Source organism: Scophthalmus maximus, chromosome 20 (genome assembly GCF_022379125.1).
Source record: "Scophthalmus maximus strain ysfricsl-2021 chromosome 20, ASM2237912v1, whole genome shotgun sequence".
In the NCBI taxonomy this organism is placed as follows: domain Eukaryota; kingdom Metazoa; phylum Chordata; class Actinopteri; order Pleuronectiformes; family Scophthalmidae; genus Scophthalmus; species Scophthalmus maximus.
Window position 1 is genome coordinate 3,285,824 of NC_061534.1, and position 26,103 is coordinate 3,311,926.

The 26,103-nt window shown below is 43.7% G+C and overlaps 2 protein-coding genes across 3 annotated transcripts; both read left to right on the plus strand.

The window, feature by feature from the left end:
• Positions 1–1,506: 1,506 nt before the first annotated feature.
• ppp2r2ab (protein phosphatase 2, regulatory subunit B, alpha b) lies at positions 1,507–11,896 on the plus strand. The gene is made up of 10 exons (XM_035608061.2): positions 1,507–1,793; positions 3,927–3,995; positions 6,986–7,083; positions 7,307–7,472; positions 7,578–7,690; positions 8,016–8,193; positions 8,550–8,714; positions 8,798–8,967; positions 9,284–9,375; positions 10,066–11,896. Exons 1-10 carry the CDS (start codon positions 1,787–1,789, stop codon positions 10,343–10,345), a joined length of 1,338 nt encoding a protein of 445 aa, XP_035463954.1. The 5' UTR covers positions 1,507–1,786; the 3' UTR covers positions 10,346–11,896.
• Positions 11,897–12,364: 468 nt separating this feature from the next.
• On the plus strand, positions 12,365–23,524 carry bnip3lb (BCL2 interacting protein 3 like b). 2 transcript variants are annotated; one of them, XM_035608067.2, is made up of 6 exons: positions 12,365–12,887; positions 16,497–16,731; positions 18,572–18,650; positions 18,937–19,040; positions 19,443–19,592; positions 20,953–23,524. In XM_035608067.2, exons 1-6 carry the CDS (start codon positions 12,830–12,832, stop codon positions 20,999–21,001), a joined length of 675 nt encoding a protein of 224 aa, XP_035463960.2. In that variant the 5' UTR covers positions 12,365–12,829; the 3' UTR covers positions 21,002–23,524. The 2 variants fall into 2 exon arrangements, with proteins under 2 accessions (XP_035463960.2, XP_035463961.2); XM_035608068.2 differs by lacking the exon at positions 12,365–12,887 and adding an exon at positions 13,774–13,796.
• The last annotated feature ends 2,579 nt before the right edge of the window (positions 23,525–26,103 follow it).

A 26,103-nucleotide genomic window follows, 5' to 3' on the forward strand; every position in this document is an offset into this window, starting at 1 on the left:
GTTTGTGGCGCTGAGGAGTTGACAAGCTCTTCAGATCTCTGTAGAATCCGCCAACAGACCGTGCTTTCCTTTACAACTGCCTTACTGAAAATAATATGAGGCACAGAGAAATGTTGGCAGGCAATTAAAGACATTTACATTGTGGATTACTATTGTTGTGCATGTTAATAAATATATAAGATGCTGAATATGATTATGTTTTAATAATGCTATTATGCGGTGATCTGTGCACACTGAACTATGTATTATATGTATTTTTATTGTCAGATTGTACTTCACTAATCCCAACAGTGTCCTTGGAGTAATGTCTCTTCTCTTGCAAAATGTCAATTTCTTTTTTTTTTCCCCCCAAGATATACCACAGACAGTTCATATTTGATCATTGTATGTGTTCTGTGTTTTACTGTATGAAGACAATAAAATTTCATTTTCACTAAATCAACACTCTAATTGCTCTGCTTTCACAAGAAACCTGAAAGATTACGTTCCTCGTATGTTCATATAGATGAAGATGACGACGATGAGGATGATGATGATGATTGGGCTTTTGCCTGCGTGTCAAGGATAAAAAGTACCGCACACACTCGTTTGGCTGAATATCTTTCCCCTTGTGATGAATTAATTCAAAATTTGTATGGTGACACAAGGAAACTGTCTCTTGTTCTCAGTAGCTTGTTGACAGAGTGTACAAGGATTATGATCGTGCGAGCGTGCACAGAAAACTGGAACAAATGTGTGGATGATTACTCAGCTGTATATACAATTGTGATTTTTATATACACACATTATAAATGCATTCAGTTTGAGAACGCCTGAACATGAAAAATCTGATGAATAGGAATTTGTATATTTTTACATAGTTTTGTGTATATATTGTATATATTTTGTGTGCTGTGTGAAACATACATTATCTCAAGGCACTTATTAATATTTTCACTATTAATATTCATGTAAATTATTTATATTTATCATTCTTATTCTCTATATTTTTGCTGTATATATTGTGTATATATTGTATATATTTTGTGTTACTACTGCTTCTGCTTTTACAACGGAATTTCCCAGCTTGGGATAAATAATGTAACTATTTATCTATCTATCTATCTATCTATTACATTATCCCAAGGAACTCAAAGGTTTCCCACAATGAGCTGGCGCTCGCAGCTTTTTAACAGGAAAACATCTCTATCAGTTGTGGGCTGCCGTCCTCTGCCTCGACCGGTTGGGCCGAGAGGAGAGGTGAGACAATAATACTGACACTTATAGATGAAATTATGTTAATGATAGCAACTTATAGCAAATTAATAATACTGAGGAATGTCACTGCACTTGTTGGTCGCGTGCTTCCCTCACAATATCAAAATATGGAATATACTTATGTGCGCGCGCATTATAAAAAGCCTTTCGGTTCACGTGCGCAGGCTGCGGAGGGGTGGGGAGGAAGAAGTGACTTGTGGGATGCGAAGTAGCCGGCGGCAGGAGAGGCAGAGGGAGAGAGAGTGAGGGAGAGGGAGAGAGAGTGAGGGAGAGAGAGACAGACAGACAGAGAGAGAGAGAGAGAGAGAGAGAGAGAGAGAGAGAGAGAGGAACAGAAAGGCTAAAGGAGGGGGGGTCATCAAATAACCAGTGTTTTGCGGTGAATTCAGCGGCCCGACATCCAGGTTTTTGCGGAGATCCGGCGGAAGCTGAAAGTTCAGATCCCGCGAGCCAGCGCGTGGGAGTAGGGGGAGCAGCCGGATCGTGACCGACTGAGGCGAGCTCCACTGTCCGTCTTGTCTGTCTCGTCATGGCAGGTAATTCATTGCACACACACGGACACTTCCGAATAATACAACCAGGCCCGGCGTCTCTCTCGGCTCGGCGCCGGCAGCCTCCCCGCACTGGCGGGCCGGGGGCTGCAGTGTTTTCAGCTAACACAGCCGTGTCAAGTGTTGCTACCTATGCTAACAAAGCTAAGCTAATGCTAACGTTAGCTTTAAAAAAACGGCAGTTAACGGTAGCCGGCTAGCACAACTAAGCTAGTGCTAATGTTAGCTTGAAAAAGTGGTAGTTAACGGTAGTCGGCTAACAAAACTAAGCTAGTGCTAACTTTAGCCAGCGAACTGCAGTGTCGGTGCCCACCTGCGGCATCTTTTTGGAGACGACTAAAGCTAGCTAGCTAGCTTAGCTTAGCCAGTCGGCTGCTGCTAGCTAGCTAGCGAACGGTATCTGTTTACCACGGCCGACCGGCCCGGGGCCAGTCTCGCAAGCTAACTGTGCCCACCGCGTTAGCCAAACACACGGGCGACCCGTGACACTCCCGCTTGCTAACTTCTTCGTAGCCGTACCGGCTGATGTTCGGACGTGTGCACGGATCTTTTAAACTCTGCAAATCCAACGCGTCCGGTCTGCTGTTAGGATTGATCAAATGAAAGGGTCCATAGAGGCGAGGCTAACGTTAGCTCAAACTTTGACATTGCCCCACATGCACTAGCTAGCACTGCGGGCCTGCTGCAGGCTGCTCCCAGCTGCATGTAAATATTATGTCATTTCTTTTTTGCTTAGTGGACCGAGAAGTCAGAGAGCGAGTGTTAGGGACGTAAATATTCTCCCCTCCACCCCTTCTCAGATTACACCCGAGTACCCATCAGGGATGGTGTGTAGCCCAATGTAGCATTTCACATTTCATTCATCAGCTGATGGGCGAGATGCGGACGTAGAAGATTATTGTTCATTAGGAAATCATCTGCGACTTGTGTCTCTTGTAGTAGACTTGGAATGATGGCTGTGTAACATAACAAATACAAATGGGGTCACTAGTATTATATTTAGTCCACGCCTTGTGTCCATTTGGGCGGGGGGACATGTCACTGATCTTCAGGCTCTTGCAGAAACTGAATTGTGACATGAATTATACGTAAAAATACAACAACACCTGTTTTGCTTTGTGCATTTTGTCTTCTTGCGGAGGGGACGACGGTAATCAATGAGAGTGCCACAGTCCGTCCTTCTGAGCAGCATCAACCAACCCACCAACCCTGTCCTTCCACTTTCAAATAAATCATGATTCATTTCATCTTGTGTGGTGACTCATAAATGTCCTTGATTATTCAGCAGACCTGCCCCACCAGTGTGTGTGTGTGTGCGCGCGTGTGTGTGCAGACATTGGTATCAACAAATCGCACCACTTTTGCAATTGTGTAATAACAGAAATGAAATGTGTGGAATTCCGCTCGGTTGTGCAACGAGAGATGTCGATGCAGAGAAACCTGTTGGGGCGAGTGATGGAGTTCGTTGTCGTGACGTCGACATACCGTAATATTTGAGGAGGATTAAAAGAATGATGCGTCAAGCCTGGATTTACCTTTTGTCGCTATGATCTGGTGATAAATCTGAATTTATATACGCTGTCTGCAATCAACTTCTTATGTCAAACTACAGTATTGATTAGGTGGATGCATTTAGACAGTTGACAGTCGATTGGTAAATATTTTGGAATCCACATTGACTGCGTGTTGTTGGTTGCTTAATGTACCTGCGCTTTAAGTGAGGTTGCAGGTGTCGTGGCTGGAACAATTCAGGTCATGTCTAAAGCTTGAATTTAGTTTAAATGGGGGGATTTGTGTATGACAACAACAAAAAATTCTCAACCAGTCTGCAATCTATATCTGTAGTTCCAACCTTTCATTCATCCCTCGAGGGGCTTCTCTTCAAATTACTTGTGTGTACATGCAGGGGAAGTCCAAACACACCCTCAAGTGTGTAATGTTTTGGATGCACCACTTCAATATTTGCAGAGGCACGTGAATTTTAAATGTCGCCATCTTCATTAATGAGAATCATGCTCACCCGCAAAAGAGTCTCAAGCTAAGAAACATTGGAAGGCTTCAAGTTGGAGGTTCAATTTTAATTTTAATGTTGTTTTTTTCCTTTTTTGTCCTCTGCAGGACCTGGAGGTGACATGCAGTGGTGCTTCTCTCAGGTGAAAGGAGCCATCGATGACGACGTAGCTGAGGGTATGTCACAAAAAATGTAGGATTTAAAAAATCCGGGTGGGAGAGTGGGGAAAACGTTGCATGTAATTACAAATCAGCTTGCAGAGAGTGAGCAGGTAGCGGCTGAGCGTCTCTCTCATTTGTCCATTTTCACTGCTTTCACTAGATTATTTATCTGTGGTGGGGTGTACTGCAAACTCTCCGCAGTTGGTCAATAATATAATGGGTCTCGACCCAAACTGTCAATCTCTCTACCCTTAAACCAGACCCCCGTCATTGCACTACACGTGTGGGCGTCATGCAGTTGAACAGAGATAGAGCTCTATTTTTAAACAGGGTCACTATGTGAATCTTTCATCAATTTTGCAGCGCCTGTGTGATATACAAGTCTCCCTGGCTTCCACTCCTTTTATTCTGCTCTTATTTTTTATGGGACAGCAATTGTTTCCTGAAGCCTGGGCTGCGTTGGAGGTGTAACTCCTGTGTTGAAGGAATGCTAATACAAACCAAACACTTCCTGCTGCTGCTGCTGATTCATATTTAGAAAGATTTCCCTTGCAAAGCTTTTGTTCTTGCAAAAAGAGTTTAGCGACTGTCCTTGCAAAATACAATATGGACTTGAGAGGAACAGCAGCCGCCACGTCGAGCTGGTTGGTTGAAGAGCTGCAGAGAACAGTCACTGCATGTGCTGTATCCACATCATGGAGTCTGATCTCGGCTGCTCGTGGTGCAGTGCAGGTTTCCCAACTACGGGGACATTTGGCAGTAGAGTCTCAAGAAGTAGCTTGAGACGGAGAATGTTATCTGCAGTGGTTTCCCCCCTCTGCCCTAATTATTGCACGATGAACGGTAGAATTAGCAGAATGCTTTAAGGCTCATGACACAAGGCGTTTTACCTTGAATATGCGACTTGTACGCGCTTGACAGGCCGGTGTGCAGTGTATCAACGGTTGAATTAATTCTGTCTGGTACACCCCCCCCCCCCCGTGTCCCAGGGCAGTTGACTCATTGAAGTGGATGAGGAAGTGTGTCTGCGTTTGTGTGTGCTCGCTTCGGGCACAGTGCTATTTTGGGTCTTTTTCGTCAAATTGTGGTCGGATTGCTGTACCGCAGACATTCATTTAGCCTGAATCCAAATATTCTATTATTTAGCCCTTTTTTTGGTACTATCATTTTGTCTTGAAACAATAATGTGAAAGTCCTGGAAATCCAAAAGCAAAACCGCTCCGTTCCCTGCAGCCTCCGCTCTCCCTGCTATCCAGCTGTTCACCCACATCCTCATCATGTTCACCGTCTCCGCTAAAATGCAGGAAATCGGGAGCTTTCACTGTCTGTGAGTCAGACACTGTGACGTCAACCAGCAACGAATACACCCGGCCTCGGTGCCACAGGAGTAGACGACCAGAAGTGCATTCACGTATTGATTCATTGACAGCACAGTGAGCCACCGCCATCACTGACTTGGGCCTTCTCTGATTGGTTAGAAAGGCGAGGGTTGATCAGAAACTTCAGAAGGAAAAAACGGCACTGCTGTCGGTCTGGTGTCACAGAAGACACATTAACGTCTGAGCATAAATCAAATAAAAATACCAGAGAAAAAAAAAACAGTTTTCTTTCCTCAAATAATTGAGATAAACTCCTGTTGATCACGTCTGTTGTGAACATGCTAAATAAAGCCGCTGGAGTCTGAAGAATGAAAACACATCTATTACTGTAAGACAGTGATGTTGATCATGATGTTGTGCAGCAGTCTGGTATGTCTCAGCTCTGAACACAGTCCTACATCCTAGTGATGTAACAGAAAAATTGTTCATCATCCCCGCCCCTCTGTTCCTATTCTCCCTGTTTTGAATGCTGATACTGACGCCACTACCTTAGACCGTATGTAAAAATGGACGTAGTCACTGTGTCTGGAAAATTAACTTAATTTATATTATTATAACCTGTTTCCCACAGAATTAGATTAACGAGCTTTTTAATTGTGCAGCGAGCTCACACGCAACAGATCCTGAATGACAGGTCCCCCCCCCATATGGGAAACGTGCAAAACAACTGAAAGTGTTAGTGTTCAGACGAGGTCTGAATGCCTGCAGGAAGGGTGACTGAGTTTATGGATGTTTTGTTTTGTCCACACACCAAAGATATTCAGTTCACTCTCACAGAGGAGCAAAGAAGCCAGAAAACACATTCACATTTAAGAAGCTGAAATCTGAGAATTTTGACAATTTTTCTCTCGCAAAAAAACTACTCAAAACGTTTTGATTAATTTAGCAGTCGATTGCTAATCGATCCATTAACTGCTGCAGCTCTAAATGCAGCATGCCGAAGCCAAACAAATTCTTCCATACACCCTGCTGATAAAGGGAAAATATGAAGTGCACGGTCCCCTCGCTTGTTGACGCTGCTGCTTTGTAATCGGGAGGCTCAGAGTTCAATCCCTGCTGTGGGACGTCGGCACGTAGCAGAGGTCACGGGTCTCGGAACCCACTGGCAGTTTCTTGAGCTTTATCTTGTTGTTTTTGGTCTGTTTAAAGGGTAAACTGTTGTGCTAATGGAACAATTTGATGAAGTCTTATGATGGTAGAATAGTATATATTTACTAGGTCACGTCGTGTTAGCCGCAGGGAGCACCGTGCTCACAGCGACCTCCTGCTCCAACCTAACTCCTGCAGCATTGTCTTTCTGCTCCACTGGGCAACAAAGAGTTAAGAGTGTATGTGAGGGAGGACAACATACTGCTGCTGGGGAGATGTACAGTTGCAGTATAATGGTTTCTGGGTGATGGGGGGAAAAGAAGAGAAAAGAGAAACTAGGTTACTGATCATTTTCCATCTGCATCTCCGGCCGAATCGCTCGTCCGTCTAACTTTTGACTGACCTACATCCTGGACAGTCGAATAACGGGGCTAGTTAGGATTGTGTTTTGTTCTATTCCTGGTCATCCAATTTAAACACGACATTTCTACGAATGTAATCTTCTTACATGTTTTGTTTTTTCCTTTCATTTTGCAGCGGACATCATATCCACCGTTGAGTTCAACCACACAGGGGAGCTGCTGGCCACAGGAGACAAGGGAGGGCGCGTCGTCATCTTCCAGCAGGAAATCGAGGTACAGCTCCGCGGGGAGTTATTACCATACAATCTCAAATTTAAAAAGAAGTCAATTATTAAGAAACCCTCAAACAAAGCCTGATGTTATTCTGGAAACTATTGTAAAAACCATACCAGGTTTATTGCTTAGTAAAAGTAGCTGTTTGCGTTTGTCAAAATATCAAATCTTTGAAATTAAACTCATCGAACTGCCCTGTTCTCGTTTTTACGTCTCCCTGCAGAATAAGAATCTGCCTCAGTTCCGGAGCGAGTACAACGTTTACAGCACTTTCCAGAGCCACGAGCCCGAGTTTGACTACTTGAAGAGTTTGGAAATAGAAGAGAAGATCAACAAGATCCGCTGGCTCCCTCAGAAGAATGCTGCCCAGTTCCTGTTATCCACCAACGGTGAGTTTGTTATTTTCACATCTGCACATTAACTAGACATTTGACAACAAATGAGAAAAAAGAAAATATGATCTGAACAATTTCCTCTTCTTTATCTCGGGGCAGATAAAACAATTAAGTTATGGAAAATCAGTGAACGAGACAAGAGACCAGAGGGTTATAATCTCAAAGAGGAGGATGGACGCTATAAAGACCCAAACACTATCACGGCGCTGCGGGTAAGTTCCACCCAACAAGCTCTGCAAAAACTGTTCCACATCTAGTGTCATGTTGTGTCTGCTGCAGACGAGTGTATTGATTTAAAAAGGCAAATCGGTTTGTCCGACTCGCATGAGGCTGAAAGTGGCCGACATGAATCCTGTATAGATGGAGCGCTGGTGCTTCCTGTTTCAACAAGCTCATTGGATACCGAGAGTATTGTGTCTGGCTCCACGCTCTGATGTGTAAAGTGAACGGACATTCTGTGACACAAAACAGCCTGGAGAGTTTGAGAATTTCATTCCTGCGTTTCAGATTGTAATATCTTGTTTGCTCTCCTTTCAGGTACCGGTATTAATACCCATGGACCTCATGGTGGAGGCCAGTCCGCGGAGGGTGTTTGCCAACGCCCACACCTACCACATCAACTCCATCTCGGTCAACAGTGACAACGAGACGTACCTGTCGGCGGACGACCTCCGCGTCAACCTCTGGAACCTGGAGATCACCGACCGCAGCTTCAGTATCCTTACATACGTGTGGTACATCCACGAAACTCTTACCTGGACAGGAGATTATCTAATTCCAGACAATATTGTCAGGTGTGAGCAAAAATGTTAGAATTGGTAATAATTAATGCATAGGTGCCATAATACTGTCACATAAGACAAAGAGTTCTCTCTAGTCTTGCTAACAAACTGTCATCCCGGATTCTTTTCTCTCCAGACGCCATTAATCTTCTAGACTGGGTCATTATAGTTTCATATTTTTTATGCTTTTGTTTCCTGTGGATTTCTGTAATTCTGCACGCTTATACCAGACAAGTCGTGGTCCTAATTCTTCCAAGTGTGTATTCGTCTTGACCCTGGTGCCCTTCAGACATTGTCGACATTAAGCCGGCCAACATGGAGGAGCTGACGGAGGTGATCACAGCCGCTGAGTTCCACCCTCATCAGTGCAACACCTTTGTCTACAGCAGCAGCAAAGGAACCATCCGCCTCTGTGACATGAGGGCGTCGGCACTATGTGACAAGCACTCCAAACGTGAGTAGTCAGGCGGATTAAACACGACAGTAGATGCGCACTACACCTTCCCTCACACCACACCTCTTTGGTTTGTGCCGCAGTGTTCGAGGAGCCGGAGGATCCCAGCAATCGTTCCTTCTTCTCTGAGATCATATCGTCCATCTCGGACGTGAAGTTCAGCCACAACGGACGCTACATGATGACCAGAGACTACCTGTCCGTGAAGATCTGGGACCTGAACATGGAGAACAGGCCGGTGGAAACCTATCAGGTGAGAGAAGGCCTTCTCAAATCGTAAACTCTGAACTAACGGCATGTTGTCACAGACGTCAGAAAGTGTAGAGCTGCAGATGGACGTTCCCCGTCTGTATTTTAAGTCTTTCGGCCACACCTTTTTTTCTCCCCCTTAGCTATTCCTTGTAACTTTACATAATGTCCACCAGGGGGAACCCTGAACTATGAATGTTAGCTGTGCACTGGACAGCAGTTTGTTCTGTTGTGATAGATGTGACACACACGGTGAATCTGATGAATCTACAGGATCAGGTCAGATCTTGATGCGAGTCTTTGTCCTCTGATGGTTTCAGGTTCACGAGTACTTGAGGAGCAAGCTGTGCTCGCTCTACGAGAACGACTGCATCTTTGACAAGTTCGAATGCTGCTGGAATGGCAACGACAGGTGAAGATGTGCAGACGAAATAACACATTCAGGAGTTTGTTGCTGGAGTTTATATGTTTGAACCCATGCCTGTATATAACATTTTGTGTTTTATGTTTGTTATAATATGTAGAGTTATGAGATTTATGTTCTGGTTGCAACTGTTTCATTGCTTTGAAATTCTACTTTTGGGTTTCAGTCGAATGTTGAGGGGATAAGTCTTTTTTTCATCATTAAGTTATTTGAAAAACCCTTCAATATTACCAATAAATCAATCAAACTTTATTGATATAGCACCTTTCAATCAAATCAGATGCAAATCAAAGTCCTTTACAGGTGATTGACTAAACTCAGGATGTTAAAAAGGAATTAAAGACTAATCCACCAAAACTATCAATAATTCAAAAATGTAATTTAGTCAACATTTTCAGCTGCTCTGTTTCCTCACAGAATGTTTTCATTCTGTCAGTGTAACAGCTAAAAGAGGAGAACCAGAGGATCTGAGTGGCCATAAGCATGTCTATTGCCTTATATACTTATAACATCATTTTTAAATCAATATGAAAAGTAACAGGTGACAGTGTAGTTGTGATGGTTTATTCAGTTTAAGCCTCTCACCCTGTTTTTTTACCTGAAAATACAGATGTTCCTCACCTGTAGACAACTTGTGTAAATGCTCACACACCTTTCCCATATACCTCCCTCCATCAGTGTGGTGATGACCGGCTCATACAACAACTTCTTCCGGATGTTCGACCGCGGCCATCGGCGGGACGTGACCCTGGAGGCGTCCCGGGAGAACAGCAAGCCCATGCAGGTGCTGAAGCCGCGCAAGGTGTGCGCGGGCGGCAAGCGCAAGAAGGACGAGATCAGCGTGGACAGTTTGGACTTCAACAAGAAGATCCTGCACACGGCCTGGCACCCCCAGGACAACATCATCGCCGTGGCCACGACCAACAACCTCTACATATTCCAGGACAAAGTGAACTAACCACAGGGGCTGAGCTCGGCGGTTGCGATCCGGCGGGCGGGTGACGTCACGTTCGTTGTACCACCCCGCAAAGCCTCGCGGTCCTCGTCCTCCAGAGGGACCTGTGTGGGTGTAACGCCGGTGACCTGCACCCCTGTCCGTCGCCACTGGGTCGACCAGACTGCCACTTTGTTCTAGATGTGGACAGAGGAAGCCTCTCGCTCTCGCCCATCATCCGCCTCTTTGCGGGCAGACCTGCCTTGTTGTTTAAGTGATGTTGTGCCAATTTTTTTTAATTTTTTTTTTTTTGCCAGCCTACCCGCCCCCTTTCTTCTTCCCCCGGTGGGTTTCATGGGTAAACCAGTTTAATTTACTTAAAGTTCTGAACACAGACACACTTATTTTTATAACTTTCTTCCCCCTCCCCCCCAAATGGTTCTGTGATAGAAAGTCAGAAACACTTATTTAGTATGTTCCCCCTTTATTGTCCTGTGCCATTGTAAGTGTTTATTTTTCTAAAGAGAAATTTTGCCAGTCTTTTCTTTCTTTATTTTTTTGTGTCAATACACCTTTTTATTCTTTCATCTGTTATACTGTCATAGTATTTTTTCTTTCTTTCAGTCTCTTCTCAACAGTCACAAAAACGCTTGCTCACACTTTTCTTCCCACACTGGACACAGCAGCGTCACCTCAGCAGTTTTCTTCCTCCAGGAGTTTTGAGAGAAGACCAGTGTGTTCTCGCAGATTCGAAGCCCCCTGGTGCAGCGAGGCGTCATCCCACTCACGGTCACTGTGCTTCAGGCTCTGGCTGGCCAGAGACAGGTCTAGTCTCTGGTAGAGAGGAGGGTCTTCCTTTTTTTTTTTTTTTCTTTTTGATTGACTCTGTGTCTTGACATCTTTGTGCATCGGTTCCTCTTCCTCCTTTTTTTGTTTTGTCTTCAACAGTAGTCGGGTATAAGAGATTAAAAAAACAAAAAACTATTCAAAGATAAATATTATGACTGTCATATTTATATTTAAAAAAAGGAAGTCAAAACTGTCACTAGATTTGTTCCGTCCTATTTTGTGAAATGAAGCCGGACCTCACGTCTATTTTTTTTTTTTTTGTATTTCTTTTTTATTTTATTTTTTTTGAGTGATCTTAAAAAAAAAGTCTTGTCCTTCCACGACGTACACCACAGCTCTGAAACTATTCTTCACCACAGGGACAGAAAACCTTTTTTGATTTTTGACACTGGACTTTAATCACTGCACCAACTAAAGTACTTGTCTCGTGTTGTCAGACTTGCAGTCTAAAGGAAAAAAAAACATTATTTTGAGGCATTGCGTCACTTAAAAAGTGTTTAAAAACTACTGCAGGCATTATTTACTGCTACTGTACTGTATTGTGATGGTACAATAAGTTGCACAAAGGATTTCGCAGCAGTTGATGTCTCCACACCGGTATTTAAAAAAAGAAAAGGAAAAAAAAGAAAGTGGAACCGTTCAGACTATATCGATGCCTCTGGTAATGTATAACTATGATTTTAATCAATGACGGTTGAAGATAATAAACTACTTTTTGCATTCTTGTGATCGCCTCCATCGGTTGCTGGGGATTTTTTAAATCAGTTTTTATGTTTTGTCACATCCCATGTTGATGCTTCTCGTAGCCGTGACAACCCTGTGATCCTCAAGGCGAGTCACTTATGAGATAGGACATGATGTGACACAACAAAAAAACCAGCTTATTTTCACAAGATTGCGACACTTTCAGATGCAGGAGTGTTTCAATGGCAGAGATTCCATGATTCAAATACCAGCTTGGTTTAAAACATTTTTTTTATATATATATAAATATCAAGTCCACCTGGGATTCCAGGTGTGAATCCAGCTGTGTGATGCACATTAATTGAAATCAGCTGACGTGTGAAGTGACACATCTTCCTCACGTCTGGACTGACGTGGTGCTTGTGTACGTGTGCCCACGCACGCACGCACGTCTCCTCCCTCTGCATGAGCCAACGCTCGTCTATCTCCAATATATGTTTCCGTTCTGTCAGTCGATGATCGATCCCGTCGGCACGTGCACGCGGCGTCGCCTGCGCACGCCTCGTTGTTTCGTGTTGTTCTTTTAAAGCTCATTACGTAATTCGGCTCGCTTTCCCTCCTTTGTTATCAAAGGGGCGGCGTGACGTCATCAGCCAGCTCCGCGCAGGAAGGAGGTCCGAGGGGGCTCGCGCCAGCTGCCGCTGCACAACCGCGCTAACGGACGCAAGGAAAACAAACAGAAACAAACCGCGTCGGCGGCGGCGCGATTAGCTTCTGTAGCTGTTAGCTTGTTTTCTCTTTCCTTTTTTTTTTGCCGCTCGGCGAAGAAGAAGAAGAAACGCGGCGAGAGAAGAGAGAGCGACCGACGGACAGAGAAAGTGCGACGCGGCGGTTCTGCCCGAGCTGAATGTGTGCAGGTCAGACGGTGCTGCGCAGTTTCTCCCCACCGACTCGAGCCGCTCACCAGGCGCAACCATGTCCGACGCCGCTAACGCTGCTTCCGCAGACAACAACGGAGACCTCGGGCTAAACGGTAAGCTAACGCGTTTACACCCCACCAGCGTGTCAGTGTCTCACATCTCTAGCTAAGTCGCTTTTATGTTCACCGTGAGTTAATCTGAGGGATTTTAAAATGATGTAAAGGCAGTTGGTTTGGGGGGTTTTTTTGGCCGAGAATGTTACATTGAAGCGGGGGAGAGGCGAGGACGCTATGATCCGTGTTTATTGACAGCGGGCGCACCAATCGCGTTCCCGACACGCCTGACTGACAGATGTGTGGGCCAATCAGCGACTTACGCGGAGGGGGTGGGGGTTGGAGGGAGGGTGTAAGGATCGTCAACAAGGCGAGATGGGAAAGAAGTCAGAAGTGGAAAAAGAAATGGGGACAAAAATAAAAAAAAATGATAATTTCATTTTTAGTTAGCAGTTGCAGTCCTTTACAGATGATGAGATCTTTGTAAACAACGTAGACATTTAGAGTTTAAACAACCATTCAGGCTTTTATTATATATTTCAGATTTCATTCTTAAATAATATATATAAAAGGGTTCATTGTAAAAAAATGATTGTCCATTTTTAAATAGATGACGAATCAAATTGGCATTTGGCAAATAGCATTTTACAAAATATACTTTCACAAGCCCCACCTAGTGTGTGGAAATATGTGATCATGTTATATAGAGGAGACAGGCAACAACACCTGAGAGACCTGGGCTGACACACGGGCCATAGAGACGAAAACAAAGGCATGTTTATCACCGTGCTGCCCAGTGCCCTGGCTCGGGTTCTGCTCGGGGCGCTGGGTGGTTTAACTTTACCACACTATGGGGGCGACCATGACTAGGCGTGCTATTTATGGCCCCCGGTATCAAGGGGACAGACGTTTAGGACGTGCTGAGGGTATCTGAGGGCAGGAAGCGAACACTTGTCCAGACACTTGTAGGTATGTAAGAGACCCAGTTTTCCTTTTATCCATAATGTTGAATACATGTTGGGCCGTATCTTCCATCTGCTGTGTGTGTTGCTTTCATGACACGCACAGTTTTGTCATTGTGCCTAAGTCTAGTTGTCCTGTTGTGTGACTTAGAACAGTATAATCTTTAATATAAATACTAGATCTTGAAAAACCTGAGGTAACTTGAGATTTAACTCTATATGTCAGCACTTTTTTTTACGTCATCTCCATGGTAACATATTCTGCACATCTTCAGAAGATCAAAACCCGCCAGTAGCCCCGCCACGGACCAATCAGATCACTCGAACATCAAAGTAATAATAGTAATAAAAAGTGACAAATATCAGTAATATTAGGGCAACAAATATATTTTATATAGGTCAGTTCAATCGATTTGCTGGTGCAGACTTTCCATGTGTCATCTCTCGTCTTAAAACAGAGCTTCTAACAAATAACAAATAATACAAAATAAAAACACGAACATTGTTAGATATTTTGATGATGATAAAATTATAAACATTTAAATCAGATTGACCTCATCAGATGTTAACCAACTCTCTTCTCTCAGCATTGGCTGCAGAAACAGTCTGACATGAATCAAACTTTAAAAAAATATACATATTTTTTTTTATCTGCATCAAAAAAATGTCCAAAAAAGTTTGTTCGACATCAGAAAAAAAGTTTTTCCGTCATCATATTTAGTATATTATTCTTGTTTAAGACGACGTGACTACACTCTGACAGATGGAAGAACAGTAACTTGCGTCATGACGCTGGTTGAGCTCAGTGAAGCCAGATAAACAATAGTTATCCCGAGCTTCCGGTTGGGGATGACAGTTTGTAAACACTGCAGAAGGGTTGGCCTGTAAAACTTGTCAGGGACCCGATAAAACCTTGTTACCATGTAAATCCAACAGCCTTTTACTTGAACTTAACTTTTGCTGATAAACTACTGGTGGTATTACACCGGAATGAGCCAGAATAATTTATAAACTATGCAAATCACAGCAGAGTAGGTTATTGACATCGCTGCACCAGAAGCAGATAAAGCACTGCAGCAGTTCTTGCTGAGGGGACAATAGGAGCTTGTCCTTATCTGATGGAGAGTCACTGTACAGAGTATAGATGCACTGTACTCTTGTTATCTGTGACCCGTGTTATTTTTGGCGTTTCCCCGAGCCCTCGGCCATGTCGTAAATATTTTTTTAATCTTAATACCTGGGATCTTAGGGCGGGAGGCGGCTGGAGCCTCGGCATCAGCGGGATCAGAGAGGGTCACGCCCTAAAACCCACCCAGCCAGCTGATACCGGCTCTGTGGCCAGAATGTTCACAAGCGTCGGCTCCATGGCAACGCAGTTTTTTATTCTTTTTTTTATTATAAAAGTCCACGGAGCGGAGACAATGGGCTCGTCGACAGCGGCTTGGCTCGCAGTCCGACTGTGTAATCCGCAGGATGAGTGTAAGTGCTGAGTCGAGGCCTGTTTATGGGGAGGAGAGGGGGGAAGGGAGGGTATAGACGACCCGGGGCTTGTGAAATACAGTCCTGGTGAAAGCTGTTTACTTACAGTTATGGGTTCACTTGACCTGCTCAGAAGGTCCTTCCTCGTTTTTTTCCATTGAGGGCGAAGACAGAATGAGAAAGTGTTGCATGATGACTGAACTTTCCCCGTCACTCATTCTCCAAATTCTTGCCCCGGGCTAATCAGCCCCCTCCTTTATATTTATATATATGTATATGTGTTTAACCCGACGCTGACCCGCGGCTCCTCCTCCTCTGCCAGAGCTCATGTACGAACAGGGAGACGGAGCGTCACATATCACAGTCGGGGCCAAAGCACGTACTGTACACGGGCAGGCATGTGTACCTTTCATCTTCTTTGACCGACAGTCCATCCTGTATGTTCCCTCCCAGCTCAGGATCAGAAAATTATTTTGACATGGCGTCTTTCTTTTCAAATCCCCATTTTAGTTTTTCCTTTGGCCCTTTGGCTGCAGTTGCTGCTCCTCCCGTGACTCAAAAGACAAGACACGCTTTGACATGTCATGGCTTGAAAGGTTCACATTCAATGCTGTAAATTCGTCGAGGCGAGTCAGTTCCCACGCCCCTGTTGCCTCACCAGGACGCTACCAATGTAATGTCAAAGAGCCAATATTAATCTTACACCTATACTTGTCCTGCTATGACAAATCAACCACCTGCTGTGAAACAGATAATCTTTATTAACCCCACGCCGGGGAAATTAACGTTGTTACGGCAGCAGCAAGAGTCAAGGCAAGTGGCTCGGACACGTTTGAACTGAGACACTCAAAAGTTCTGGGATGTCTAACCTTTATGTTGTAACATTACTCGCACAGTCCAGCTGTTTTTACATGAGTCTATAATAAGAATTAAGGCGACTGTCGTGCTATAAATCTTATATTTGTATGAATCAAGCGGATAAAAACAATCGTATAAAATCTAGATGGATTTAAAAATTATATCACTTGGATTGGAAAGTATATTTTAGTTGTTTTTTCCTTTTAACATTTTTTTTTATTCTATAGAGGAATGCTGTTGCATAGTTTTAAGCTCATTTTTTTCTTGGAGCAGGAAAAAATTGTTTAAATTAAACTTTTTGTTTGGAAATGTGATTATAATATAATAACAAGGAAGCTGTTTGTGTTCTTCTGTCTCGCCCCGACACCAGGGTCCTGGGTGGAGTTGGAGATGAACAGAGGTGCAGCCAGCTCCTCCAGCCAGTCGTCCTCCGTGGTCGGCACGGCCTCGGTCCTGCTGCCGCTGCCCCAGGTGGAGGAAGACGAAGCCATGGTGGGGGGGCTGGAGCACGTCCCGTCCTCGTCCTCCATCCACAACGGGGACATGGAGAAGATCCTGCTGGACGCCCAGCACGAGTCGAGCCGCAGCAACTCCTCCTGCGACAGGTAACTGTTGTGGAGCGGTGGCCCCCAGGCCTCCACATCAATCTACTGGAAAATTGGTTTGACGTCTATATGTCTGAACTTCATCATAACATCAACCTTTTCCTTCATACTTTTCACATAAATCAGAGCTTATTATAATTTGTTTTAAACAAAACAGATCCAGTTAAAGGAAAAACACTGTTCTAATGCAAACCGTTTTTTTAGAAACCTTTTCTGTATCATGAGCTCAGTTACTTTGTCTTCTCGTTGTTCTACTACAAACTGTTTTTTCTTGTAGCAGGAACCACAACATCAGTGTTTGTTTTTGTGAGACTCAGTATAATCCAGAAACACTAATCCTTCAAAATGCAGAGAAAAACCGGAATGTTGTGTCTCTAAGCCCAGACGCTCATCTGCTAATAATCCATCAACAGGAGCTCAGGAAACCTTTCTTTAGACGAGGTGTTTCGTGTTGGGCTTTTCAAAATCCTAAACTTTCCTCTGTAATGCGGTGGAAAAATGAAATCACCTCATGAACCATAATTACTCCCTCAACATGTCGAGTCAGCTCCCGAAAATAGGATGACGTCTTTTGTCGACGCACGGCTCCCGTCTCACTGAGCACAGTAGAAAAAACTCCCGTCACATCATGTGCTCGTGTGTGTGTGTGTGTGTGTGTGTGTGTGTGTGTGTGTGTGTGTGTGTGTGTGTGTGTGTGTGTGTGTGTGTGTGTGTGTGTGTGTGTGTGTGTGTGTGTGTGTGTGTGTGTGTGTGTGTGTGTGTGTGTGTGTGTGTGTGTGTGTGTGTGTGTGTGTGTGTGTGTAAAAGGCCACGGATGCGATAAAGTGTGGCGCTTATCAGAGAGCAGTGGTCAGCTGTCAGTGAGTCACCAGGATGTTTTCAAGCCTTTTGCTCCATAAAACACTGAATCAACGAGCAGGAGCACAAACACCGACTCGGATCTGAGTTTCGACACAAGGTGTCAGGTGGCAGTTAGGACTAAATAAGGCAAATGTTTTTTTTACTTATCACTGTACGACATACACGCACACACACACCTCAGTACACATTTCATCAGAGAGGTCAGAGTACACAAGCATCAGGACTTTACTTCCTGTTTTTGTTTGAACAACCACTAAAAACCATAAACATTTATGATATAGAAACATCTAACAACTAACGGGAAAGTTTATATGTTTGTTTTTTGTTCTCTGATATTTTTAAATACATTACTAACGTAAAATGTCCGAAGTTAATACTGTAGTCAGGAATATAAAGTAAAGATTTTATTGTCTAATTTTAAGGTTACATGTTTTCGGTTCCTTTTTATAATATCATGCTGTAAAACGAGTTTTTTTGTTTTTTCCCCCCTGTGGTGTCTCGGATTCAGTTTGTTTATGCATAAGTAAATCAAATGAAAATTCAAACAAAATAAGGTGCATATGAACATATCAGACCCATATCAAAGGGTCTGAATATTTACAGTACGTCAATGTGATTATTTCAGTTTTCCCCTTCGAATGAATCTGCAGAAATTTCTATAATTCAGTTCTCACCTTGTCTTTTTGGGGTCTGAGTAACTGTTTTTTTTAGTTCTCAATTAAATTGACGCGCCCCATCCAGGATCCTGTACCAAAGTCACTATGCTGTGGATACCAGTTATTAAATATCCCCTTGTGTACTGATTTGGAGTAATTTTTTAAGAACCCTGGGTCTGAACTAACGTACGTTTCAGATGTGACATCTATCGGCAACAAATATTTTCCGTGGTGTGAAGCCTCCTTAACTCACTCATGAGAATTTTTTCATCAGCAAAGTTTGGAGCCATGACATTTTTTATATTTTGACCTTCGCCCCGCAGCCCTCCGCGACCTCACAGTCCCCAGGACGACGGACAGATCATCTTCGACGTGGACGTGACCGGCAGGAGAGACAGCCAAGTAAGAGCCTGTGTGTTTCCTCTCGGGGTCCTCCCATCAGTCTGTTGCCAGGGCAACCTTGACTACTGGCGCTGAAGTGATGTGCAATTTGTGTTTATACACCTTGAATGGCAGCTGCTGCCGGCCTTTTAGTTTCTATGGCAATGGCGGTAACTCTTCTTCACTTTCTTTTTTTCTTCTCCTCTCTGTAGGTATATTTTACTGTGGTCGAAACATAAACATAAAAATACGTGTCTCATCTTTCCTAAAAATAATATTTTTCTTGTGTGTGTGTTTGTGTCTTCAGTCAGAAGACGAAGTCTTGGACAAAGAGCGGGACATGGACATCCTGATGAAGGACTCAGACTGGGTCGCTGATTGGTCCAGTCGACCGGAAAACATTCCCCCCAAGTGAGTCTGAGCTCGGTAAACATCGGCGTTGTCTCCAGGGCAACCGAACACACACACACACACACACACACACACACACACACACACACACACACACACACACACACACACACACACACACACACACACACACACAGCTGCTTGTTTGTTTAGAGAAAAGCGGTCGGTCATTACGGTAATAAAGTTAGTCTGATGCATGAAGGAAAAAACATGTCTATGAGACTGATGCTGATGTGACGAGTTGAAGGTTTAAATGACTCACAAAAATCTGGAAGGATAATATCCATATTTAATCTTGTATAGAGATAAGAGCCCCCCTTCAATAAGTGACTTTACCGGCAAGATGTCGGCCGACAGGTGTGTGTGTGGTCATCAGTAAGCTTGTGTCTGTGATGTGTGCAGGGAGTTCCACTTCCGTCACCCCCGACGCTCAGTCACGCTCAGCATGAGGAAGACCGGGGCCATGAAGAAAGGAGGCATCTTCTCTGCCGAGTTCCTCAAAGTCTTCATCCCCTCGCTGCTACTATCACACATCCTCGCCCTGGGCCTGGGGTAAGACACACAACACGCCCGCCGCAGATTCAAATCTTTCCATCAGTTTGTTTTTTCAACATGACAATATATCGCATATATTCTTTCTCACAAAGTGTAAAGCATCTTGTATCGTATCTAACATCCAGTGACCAAAACACAAACATGAGGGAAATATTGACATACTTCCCCAGTAGTTGATTAAACCCAGCAGGGGGAGCCGTAGAGCTGCAGACACAATGTTTAACCATGTCCTCGTCTGTCTGAGCAGCTGCTTGTCTGAACGGCCGCACACCACCTGCTGTCTCGCAGCGAGCCCCCGACGCTCCCAGCAGCTCCCTCCCTCCCGCTAGACACATTTTTACAATAATCCTGGCTCCTCAAGTCAGATACTGTCGCGGCGGTGACACCCCAGGCGACGACCGGTCTTTTCCCGGACGTGGTGCAGCGTCTTTAACAGACCTGTCAAAACATCCCTGTCTCGGGTTCACATGGTTACACAGCTAGTGATGGTTTAGTTGTCACAGAACTGTTAGTGAAAAATATTTTAACCTCTAATGTATTTTACTTTTTCTTACTAATGGTGTTTTGCGTCTCTATATTGAGGGACACTGGCCCTTGTTTCTGCTGATATCAGCTATCAATAGTTATATCGATAATTATCCAATATGAGTTGACACCATCTATGTAAGTCTCCTCATACTAATGATAGAAACACACTAATGAAACTATCCTTGATATATGATAAAAAATGTGTGATGTCATGAACATGATGTGTGATGAGGAGGAAAAAAAAGCACTTTTAGACGTCTGAGAAATTCGGATCTGAACAAAGAAAATCACTATTGTGTGATACAAAAGACATATCTTCTGTATTCATGTATGCTTGTCAAACTGCTTTATGTAAGACACAAAAAATATACTTTTTCAGACATGAACTCAGAGGTTGCTGTTCACATATGAAGTATTAGATTGTACGGCAGGAAAAATTTCCACATATCCTCACGCACAGCCCCTCCAGAAAATATCATGAAAAAGGTCCAGACCTCATTGCATGTCTGACCCCATCTCCTGATATTTACAGTCGTGGAGGGAAGTGCCGACTTCTGCTGCCTGTCGATGTTTGAGTACGACAAGTCAAAATTACCGCAGTATGAAAAAAATTTCCCCCTGCGTAGCAGTTTGAAAACCACCAGGCCCGATCCAGTTATTTTTCCTGGAATCTATTGAAAGTTGACGACAGAATAATGTGATGTAACAGGAAATTCCTCACATGCCTCGGTGACAAACCGCCACAGACTCTTTTTCTCCACAGCAGATTCTTTTTCATATTTCACATGCTGAGTTCTGACTGCTCCTCTCTGTCGACCTTCCCTCTCAGAGTCTTCATCGGGAAGAGGCTGACCACGCCACCGACCAGCTCCTTCTGAAGCTGCAAACTGGAGACAAAGTGCCTGAGAAGTGGCCACAAGGTTTTTTTTTGGGGGGAGAAAAGCTTTGCTGTCGTGACAAGAACGAACGCCCGTCTCTCTCCTTCCTCTGTCCCGCCTGCTTCCCCCTTCCACGTCCCTGAGATATGACTTGTTCTCAGGAGAAATAAATCTGTCTCTTCTTCTTCTCTCCTCTCCTTCTTCTTCTTTTATATCCTTTAACCATTTGTATAAGCTTTTCAGATAAGGAATAAGGTCATATTTCCCCTTTCCTCAGCGATTGTTTATAGCGGGTGGGTTTTCCAAGCGAGGGTCGCAGCATTAAACCAAATGTTTCTTCTTCTTTTACGACACAGTATCCTGTTGCCCTTTGACCTTCTGACAACCAGGGAGAACTGTCCCGTTGTAGAAGTGACCACAGATTGTGCCACGAAGTATCCCAACGAAATTCAGAGTCTGCTACGCAAAACTGAAAATAATGTGATCATGCCTTCTTTCTTTTTTTTTTAAAGTAGCATTGCCTAATTTTTTTTTTATTTATTTCACAACAGTGGTGGTTTTATTGAGAGTTACTATAGTGGCCATCACAAACCACGAGCACTCATGAATTGCACCGGAAGGGGGCAAGGATCTGTGGAGAGATTGATGTGCCGCTTTTCTTTTGTGTGACAGATATTGAAATGGATTCAATTCTGCAGCCAACGTGACAATAACTGGAAGCCGGCAGGCGGCGCGTCCTGCTCAGTTTTGCACACTAACAGTATTTCGTGTTTGGGTTCTTGAGTAACGGAGAAAGATTCGGTCGCCTCGTCTCAAACTGTCCCGTGTCCTCGTCCCTCTTCAGGGGAGTCCTCTCTGCTCGGTCCGCAACACACAGGAGAGCTGGTTTGAGCCCGACGGGTCGGTTCTGTTTTACCTTGACTCCACGTTGTGGCTGGATATTATTACTGTGCGGATTGTTTCCTTTTCCTGCAAATTTTTAAGGGAGACATTTTGCTTTTCTTTCAGTTTTTCCACTTTCCTCTAGTGTGTTATAGGTTTGTTGTGTATGTGAAAGGTCTGAAAGTAAAAAAAGCTCCTGAACTTCCTACACGCGCTGGAAGCGGTTGACCAATCACAACAGAGTGGAGCCAGCAGGCCAATCAGAGCAGACTGGGCTTCATCGAGAGGGAGGGGCCTTAAAGAGACAGGAGCTAAAAACCAAGTGTGTCAGACGGGCTGAAAAGAGGAGCTGCAGGAATGTGACAGTCTGAGGAAACTGATGTGTTTCATTAGAGCATGTGAACCTTCTCAAGTATTAACCCAAATCAAAATGATCAACCTGAGCAGGATATGTCTCTTTAAGTTACCAGAATGGATGCGGTACAGAAAAGCTTGGTTCGGATTTGTTTTTGACGAGGTTTGCATGATTAACTAGAAAAACTAGAAGTTGAACATCGAACTTGAAAGAATTGACTATTGTACTTTCAACATTTGTCCAATTGTCCATTAATATCCAGCCCAGCATCCTCACACTCCCGTCACGTTTGCCAAAATTGCAAAACAGGCATGAAATACTTCATCAGTCTGTCTGAACCGACTCCGCGGTCGGTCTGAGTTTTGGACAGACGGACTGGTCGTCCTCGAGCGGGAGGGAGGGAGGGAGGGTTGTCTGAGCGCATAGGTACTCGGCTATCGAATGAGCAGTAAGGTCGCAGCATGATTGAAAAGCTTTGATATCAGACGTCGTCGACTTCACTGCAGTATCTCTGAGGTTGGACTGCTGTTGCTTTTGTACCGGTGGGCCTTGCGTAGACGTGGTTCCGATATTATTTGATTTCCACCAGCACCCTATGAAATGCACAAATGAGGAGTTTTGACATAAGAGTCGTCGAAGATAAACAAAATGGACTTTTTGCCTTGTTACCTTTTCAAAAAAAAAAAAACGAGAAAACATTTCAGTGTTGTTTCATTGATTCAAGTAAAAAAAGAAAATCTCAGTGAAACAAACACCTCAGACTTTTGGACTTTGTGCTAAAAGAGAAATTAAGAGCGTCGTAAGAACGTCGTCTGGAAGCTGAAGATCGTCGACAGCTGCCTGACGTGTCACAGTAAACACTTTGTTGACCGGAGGCCTCCTGCCTTCTCTTTTTTTAAACTTCTTATTACAGACTCATTATCTACCAGCAGTGAATGTGTTGCGGTGGTTGACTTTGCTCTCACTGTTCCCGTTTCAGCCACAGAGATACTGCACTTTTTATTTTGCGACATCCATGTGTACGTCTGTCTTGTGTGTTTTGTACGTGCAGCATTTGTAGCGGTGGATTGTTTTTTAGTTTTTTTGTTGTTGGAGGAACGATGCTGAACGCACTGAGCGGGAGTCGAGTGGAGACACATTTGAAAGAAATCGATGGCAATCGATGTGAATAGGAAAGACAGTAGTTATTTGAAATGATGCATTTGCTTTAATTTTCTTTTTTTCCCTACGACAATGAGAAAAAAATAATTGATAAACATTTTGTCATTAAATATAACCTGAAGCTATTCTGAGTTGTGTTGTTTTTCCCCGTCCACTCTTTCACACACACGCACGCACGCACGCACACACACACTCTGTCGCCCTCAGCAGCTGGCACAGTCCACAGCCTGTTGTTTTGGATCTGACTCCAGCTTTACATGCCTGGTCAGTTTGCACACGCATTTGATTGAGCAACAACTGGGTTTGAGATTATCATTTGTCCTGCTCTAACAAACAAGCAACAACCTGTGTGTGTGTATATTTATATATATAAATATAGAGTTTCCAGAAGTTGTTCTTCGTAGAACCGTCATCCATCAATCACTGACTGAGTGACCTGGATGTTCTAGAAGCTTGAAACCAGAGCAGAAAGATCCCATGTCACGACTTATTTCAACCATTTGAACCTGCTTCTTTCTTTGTCTTTCAGGTATTCTGGGGAAATACTGCCCCCCAGTGGCAGAAAGTCATCAGTGCTGAATTGTGGTTATTTTTTCAATTTAAGGCCCCATATTGTACCAAGTAAGATTTGACATGTTGCTCTTTTGATTATAAAGCTGCTATGTAAAAACTGCGATGGTATACAAATGCTCAACCTACGGAGAATCGTAAACAACCTACGGTCAGAATCTGTGCTTTGAAACGAGCAGTCAGAGCTTCCATAACTTTGTGATGTCACAACTATACAGTCCCCGCCCTCTGCCACGCCCCCTAGCATGGCCGACGTTTTTTGTTGTTGTTGTTCTAATGAGGCCACATGTATGTCTTTGCTACACAGCCAACGTTAAGATTAACAACTTGTTTTGCTTCTTTTTCTAGCGCTGCTTTGTTCGTACTGACGTTAGCATGCTAACCAGCTCATTCCAGCCCTGCAGGCCTGTCTCTGTAGCATCTAGCCTAGCCTGAAGAATTAGCGCTGCCCAGAAGATGTGTCTTCTCTTGTCCTGTCAACCAAACTATGGCTGAGCATGTTGGCAAAGCTACAAGACAGAAAAACATCATGCTACATGCGGCGTCATGCTAAAAGCCTCCGTGAGGGGGATTTGAAGATGAAGTGAGATGGTCTTCGGTAGATGAAACGCGTATATCTTCTCATGTTTGCTCACGGACAGTTAGGGTCCTTTTTAAATGTTCATTCAATTCATATACAAGTTTTTTCTCTTCAACACTGGGACCAAGACTATATTTTTTTTCAAAACTGTCGCTGCAGCTTTTTTGTTTTGAATTGTGTTTTTGTGAGCCATGTTTTGTAAAACGCCCTTAAAGATATTCAGATGTTTCCAATTATTTTTCTCTCTCGCTAAAAGAAATGTTTTTTTTAAAAATCTTTTTCAGATTGTGGATCAGTAGTTCTCATGAATCATATCTACATGGTTTGTCTATAGCTCAGTTATCATGCAGGGATTCTACATGGATCTGCAGGTTTTTCCTGATCATACCGGTTGAACGTTAATCAAATCACTTGCATAACATCGCTGTGCTGTTGTTGCAGTCTCTGCTGTCGGCTCTAAAATAAAAGCATTATTTGGATTTAATTTGCCCTACTCCAAAGTCAAACATACTCCTGCTGCTGCACATTTTAGACCAATGTTATACGACACAACATTTCTTCCATTTCCATGACTCTTGTTGCTTCACGCAACAATTGCATGGAAAACATACACTGAATGGATGAACTGTTCATGTGAGGTACCCTCATTAATATGAAGTAGTCCATCCTGTGACACACAGCGAGCGACGTCCAATCCCGCGTCCTCCTCGACGATGGCCCCTCCCGTCCTCCCCCTACGTGGAACCTCAGAACACCTGTTCCCGGCCAATCCGGACACAGTGAGGAACGGCGGCTCCTCCCACTGCAGCTGATGGCGTTTCCATGGGTTACTAGGGTGTTGGCCGGCTCCTGCTCCATCCCTCTGGTGAGGAGACGTTCTTCTTCTTCCTCGTCATCTCCTTGGTATTCGGCAGCAGCGCTGTGCCACACTGCAGCAGCTTCCACATATTGACATATTTACATATTGACACATTGACAGAAACGGTAATAATTCATGGTACTTCGATTGGTCAGGGGCCAATTCACTTTTTTAGTGTCTGCAAATCAACAAAAACAACAAATGACCAAACAACTTGAATTTCTGATGTGAAATAAATACATTCTAGACATAGTTATATAGCAATAAAATACAGAGGAAGCAGCTTGTAGGTATTTGACAAAAATATCTACTCACCTGAGTAGATTGATGAGTTGATATCCAACTCAAATTATTTCACGGTTTCAGTCAAACATCAGTGTCAAAGTCATTATTTGACATTTGACATTGATGCTATATTAATGTCAAATGTCAAATCACAGCTGTAAGAGGTCAGCCATGTACATGTTTGATTGACAGCCGAGCAAGCGGGCACACCAGGAAGTGATGTAAACGAACCCGCCTGCTGGTAATCGTAGTTTACGAGTGAAGTTAAAGTGTACGTTTTGTTTTACTGTGAAGACGCAACAACTTTTGGTTTTGCTATTCTATCAGATATTTACTTTTCCTGGTTTGGGCTTCCTGGTTGATTTTAGTTTCTCACATTTTGGATCTATTTTTTTTCTGAAAAGTCCATA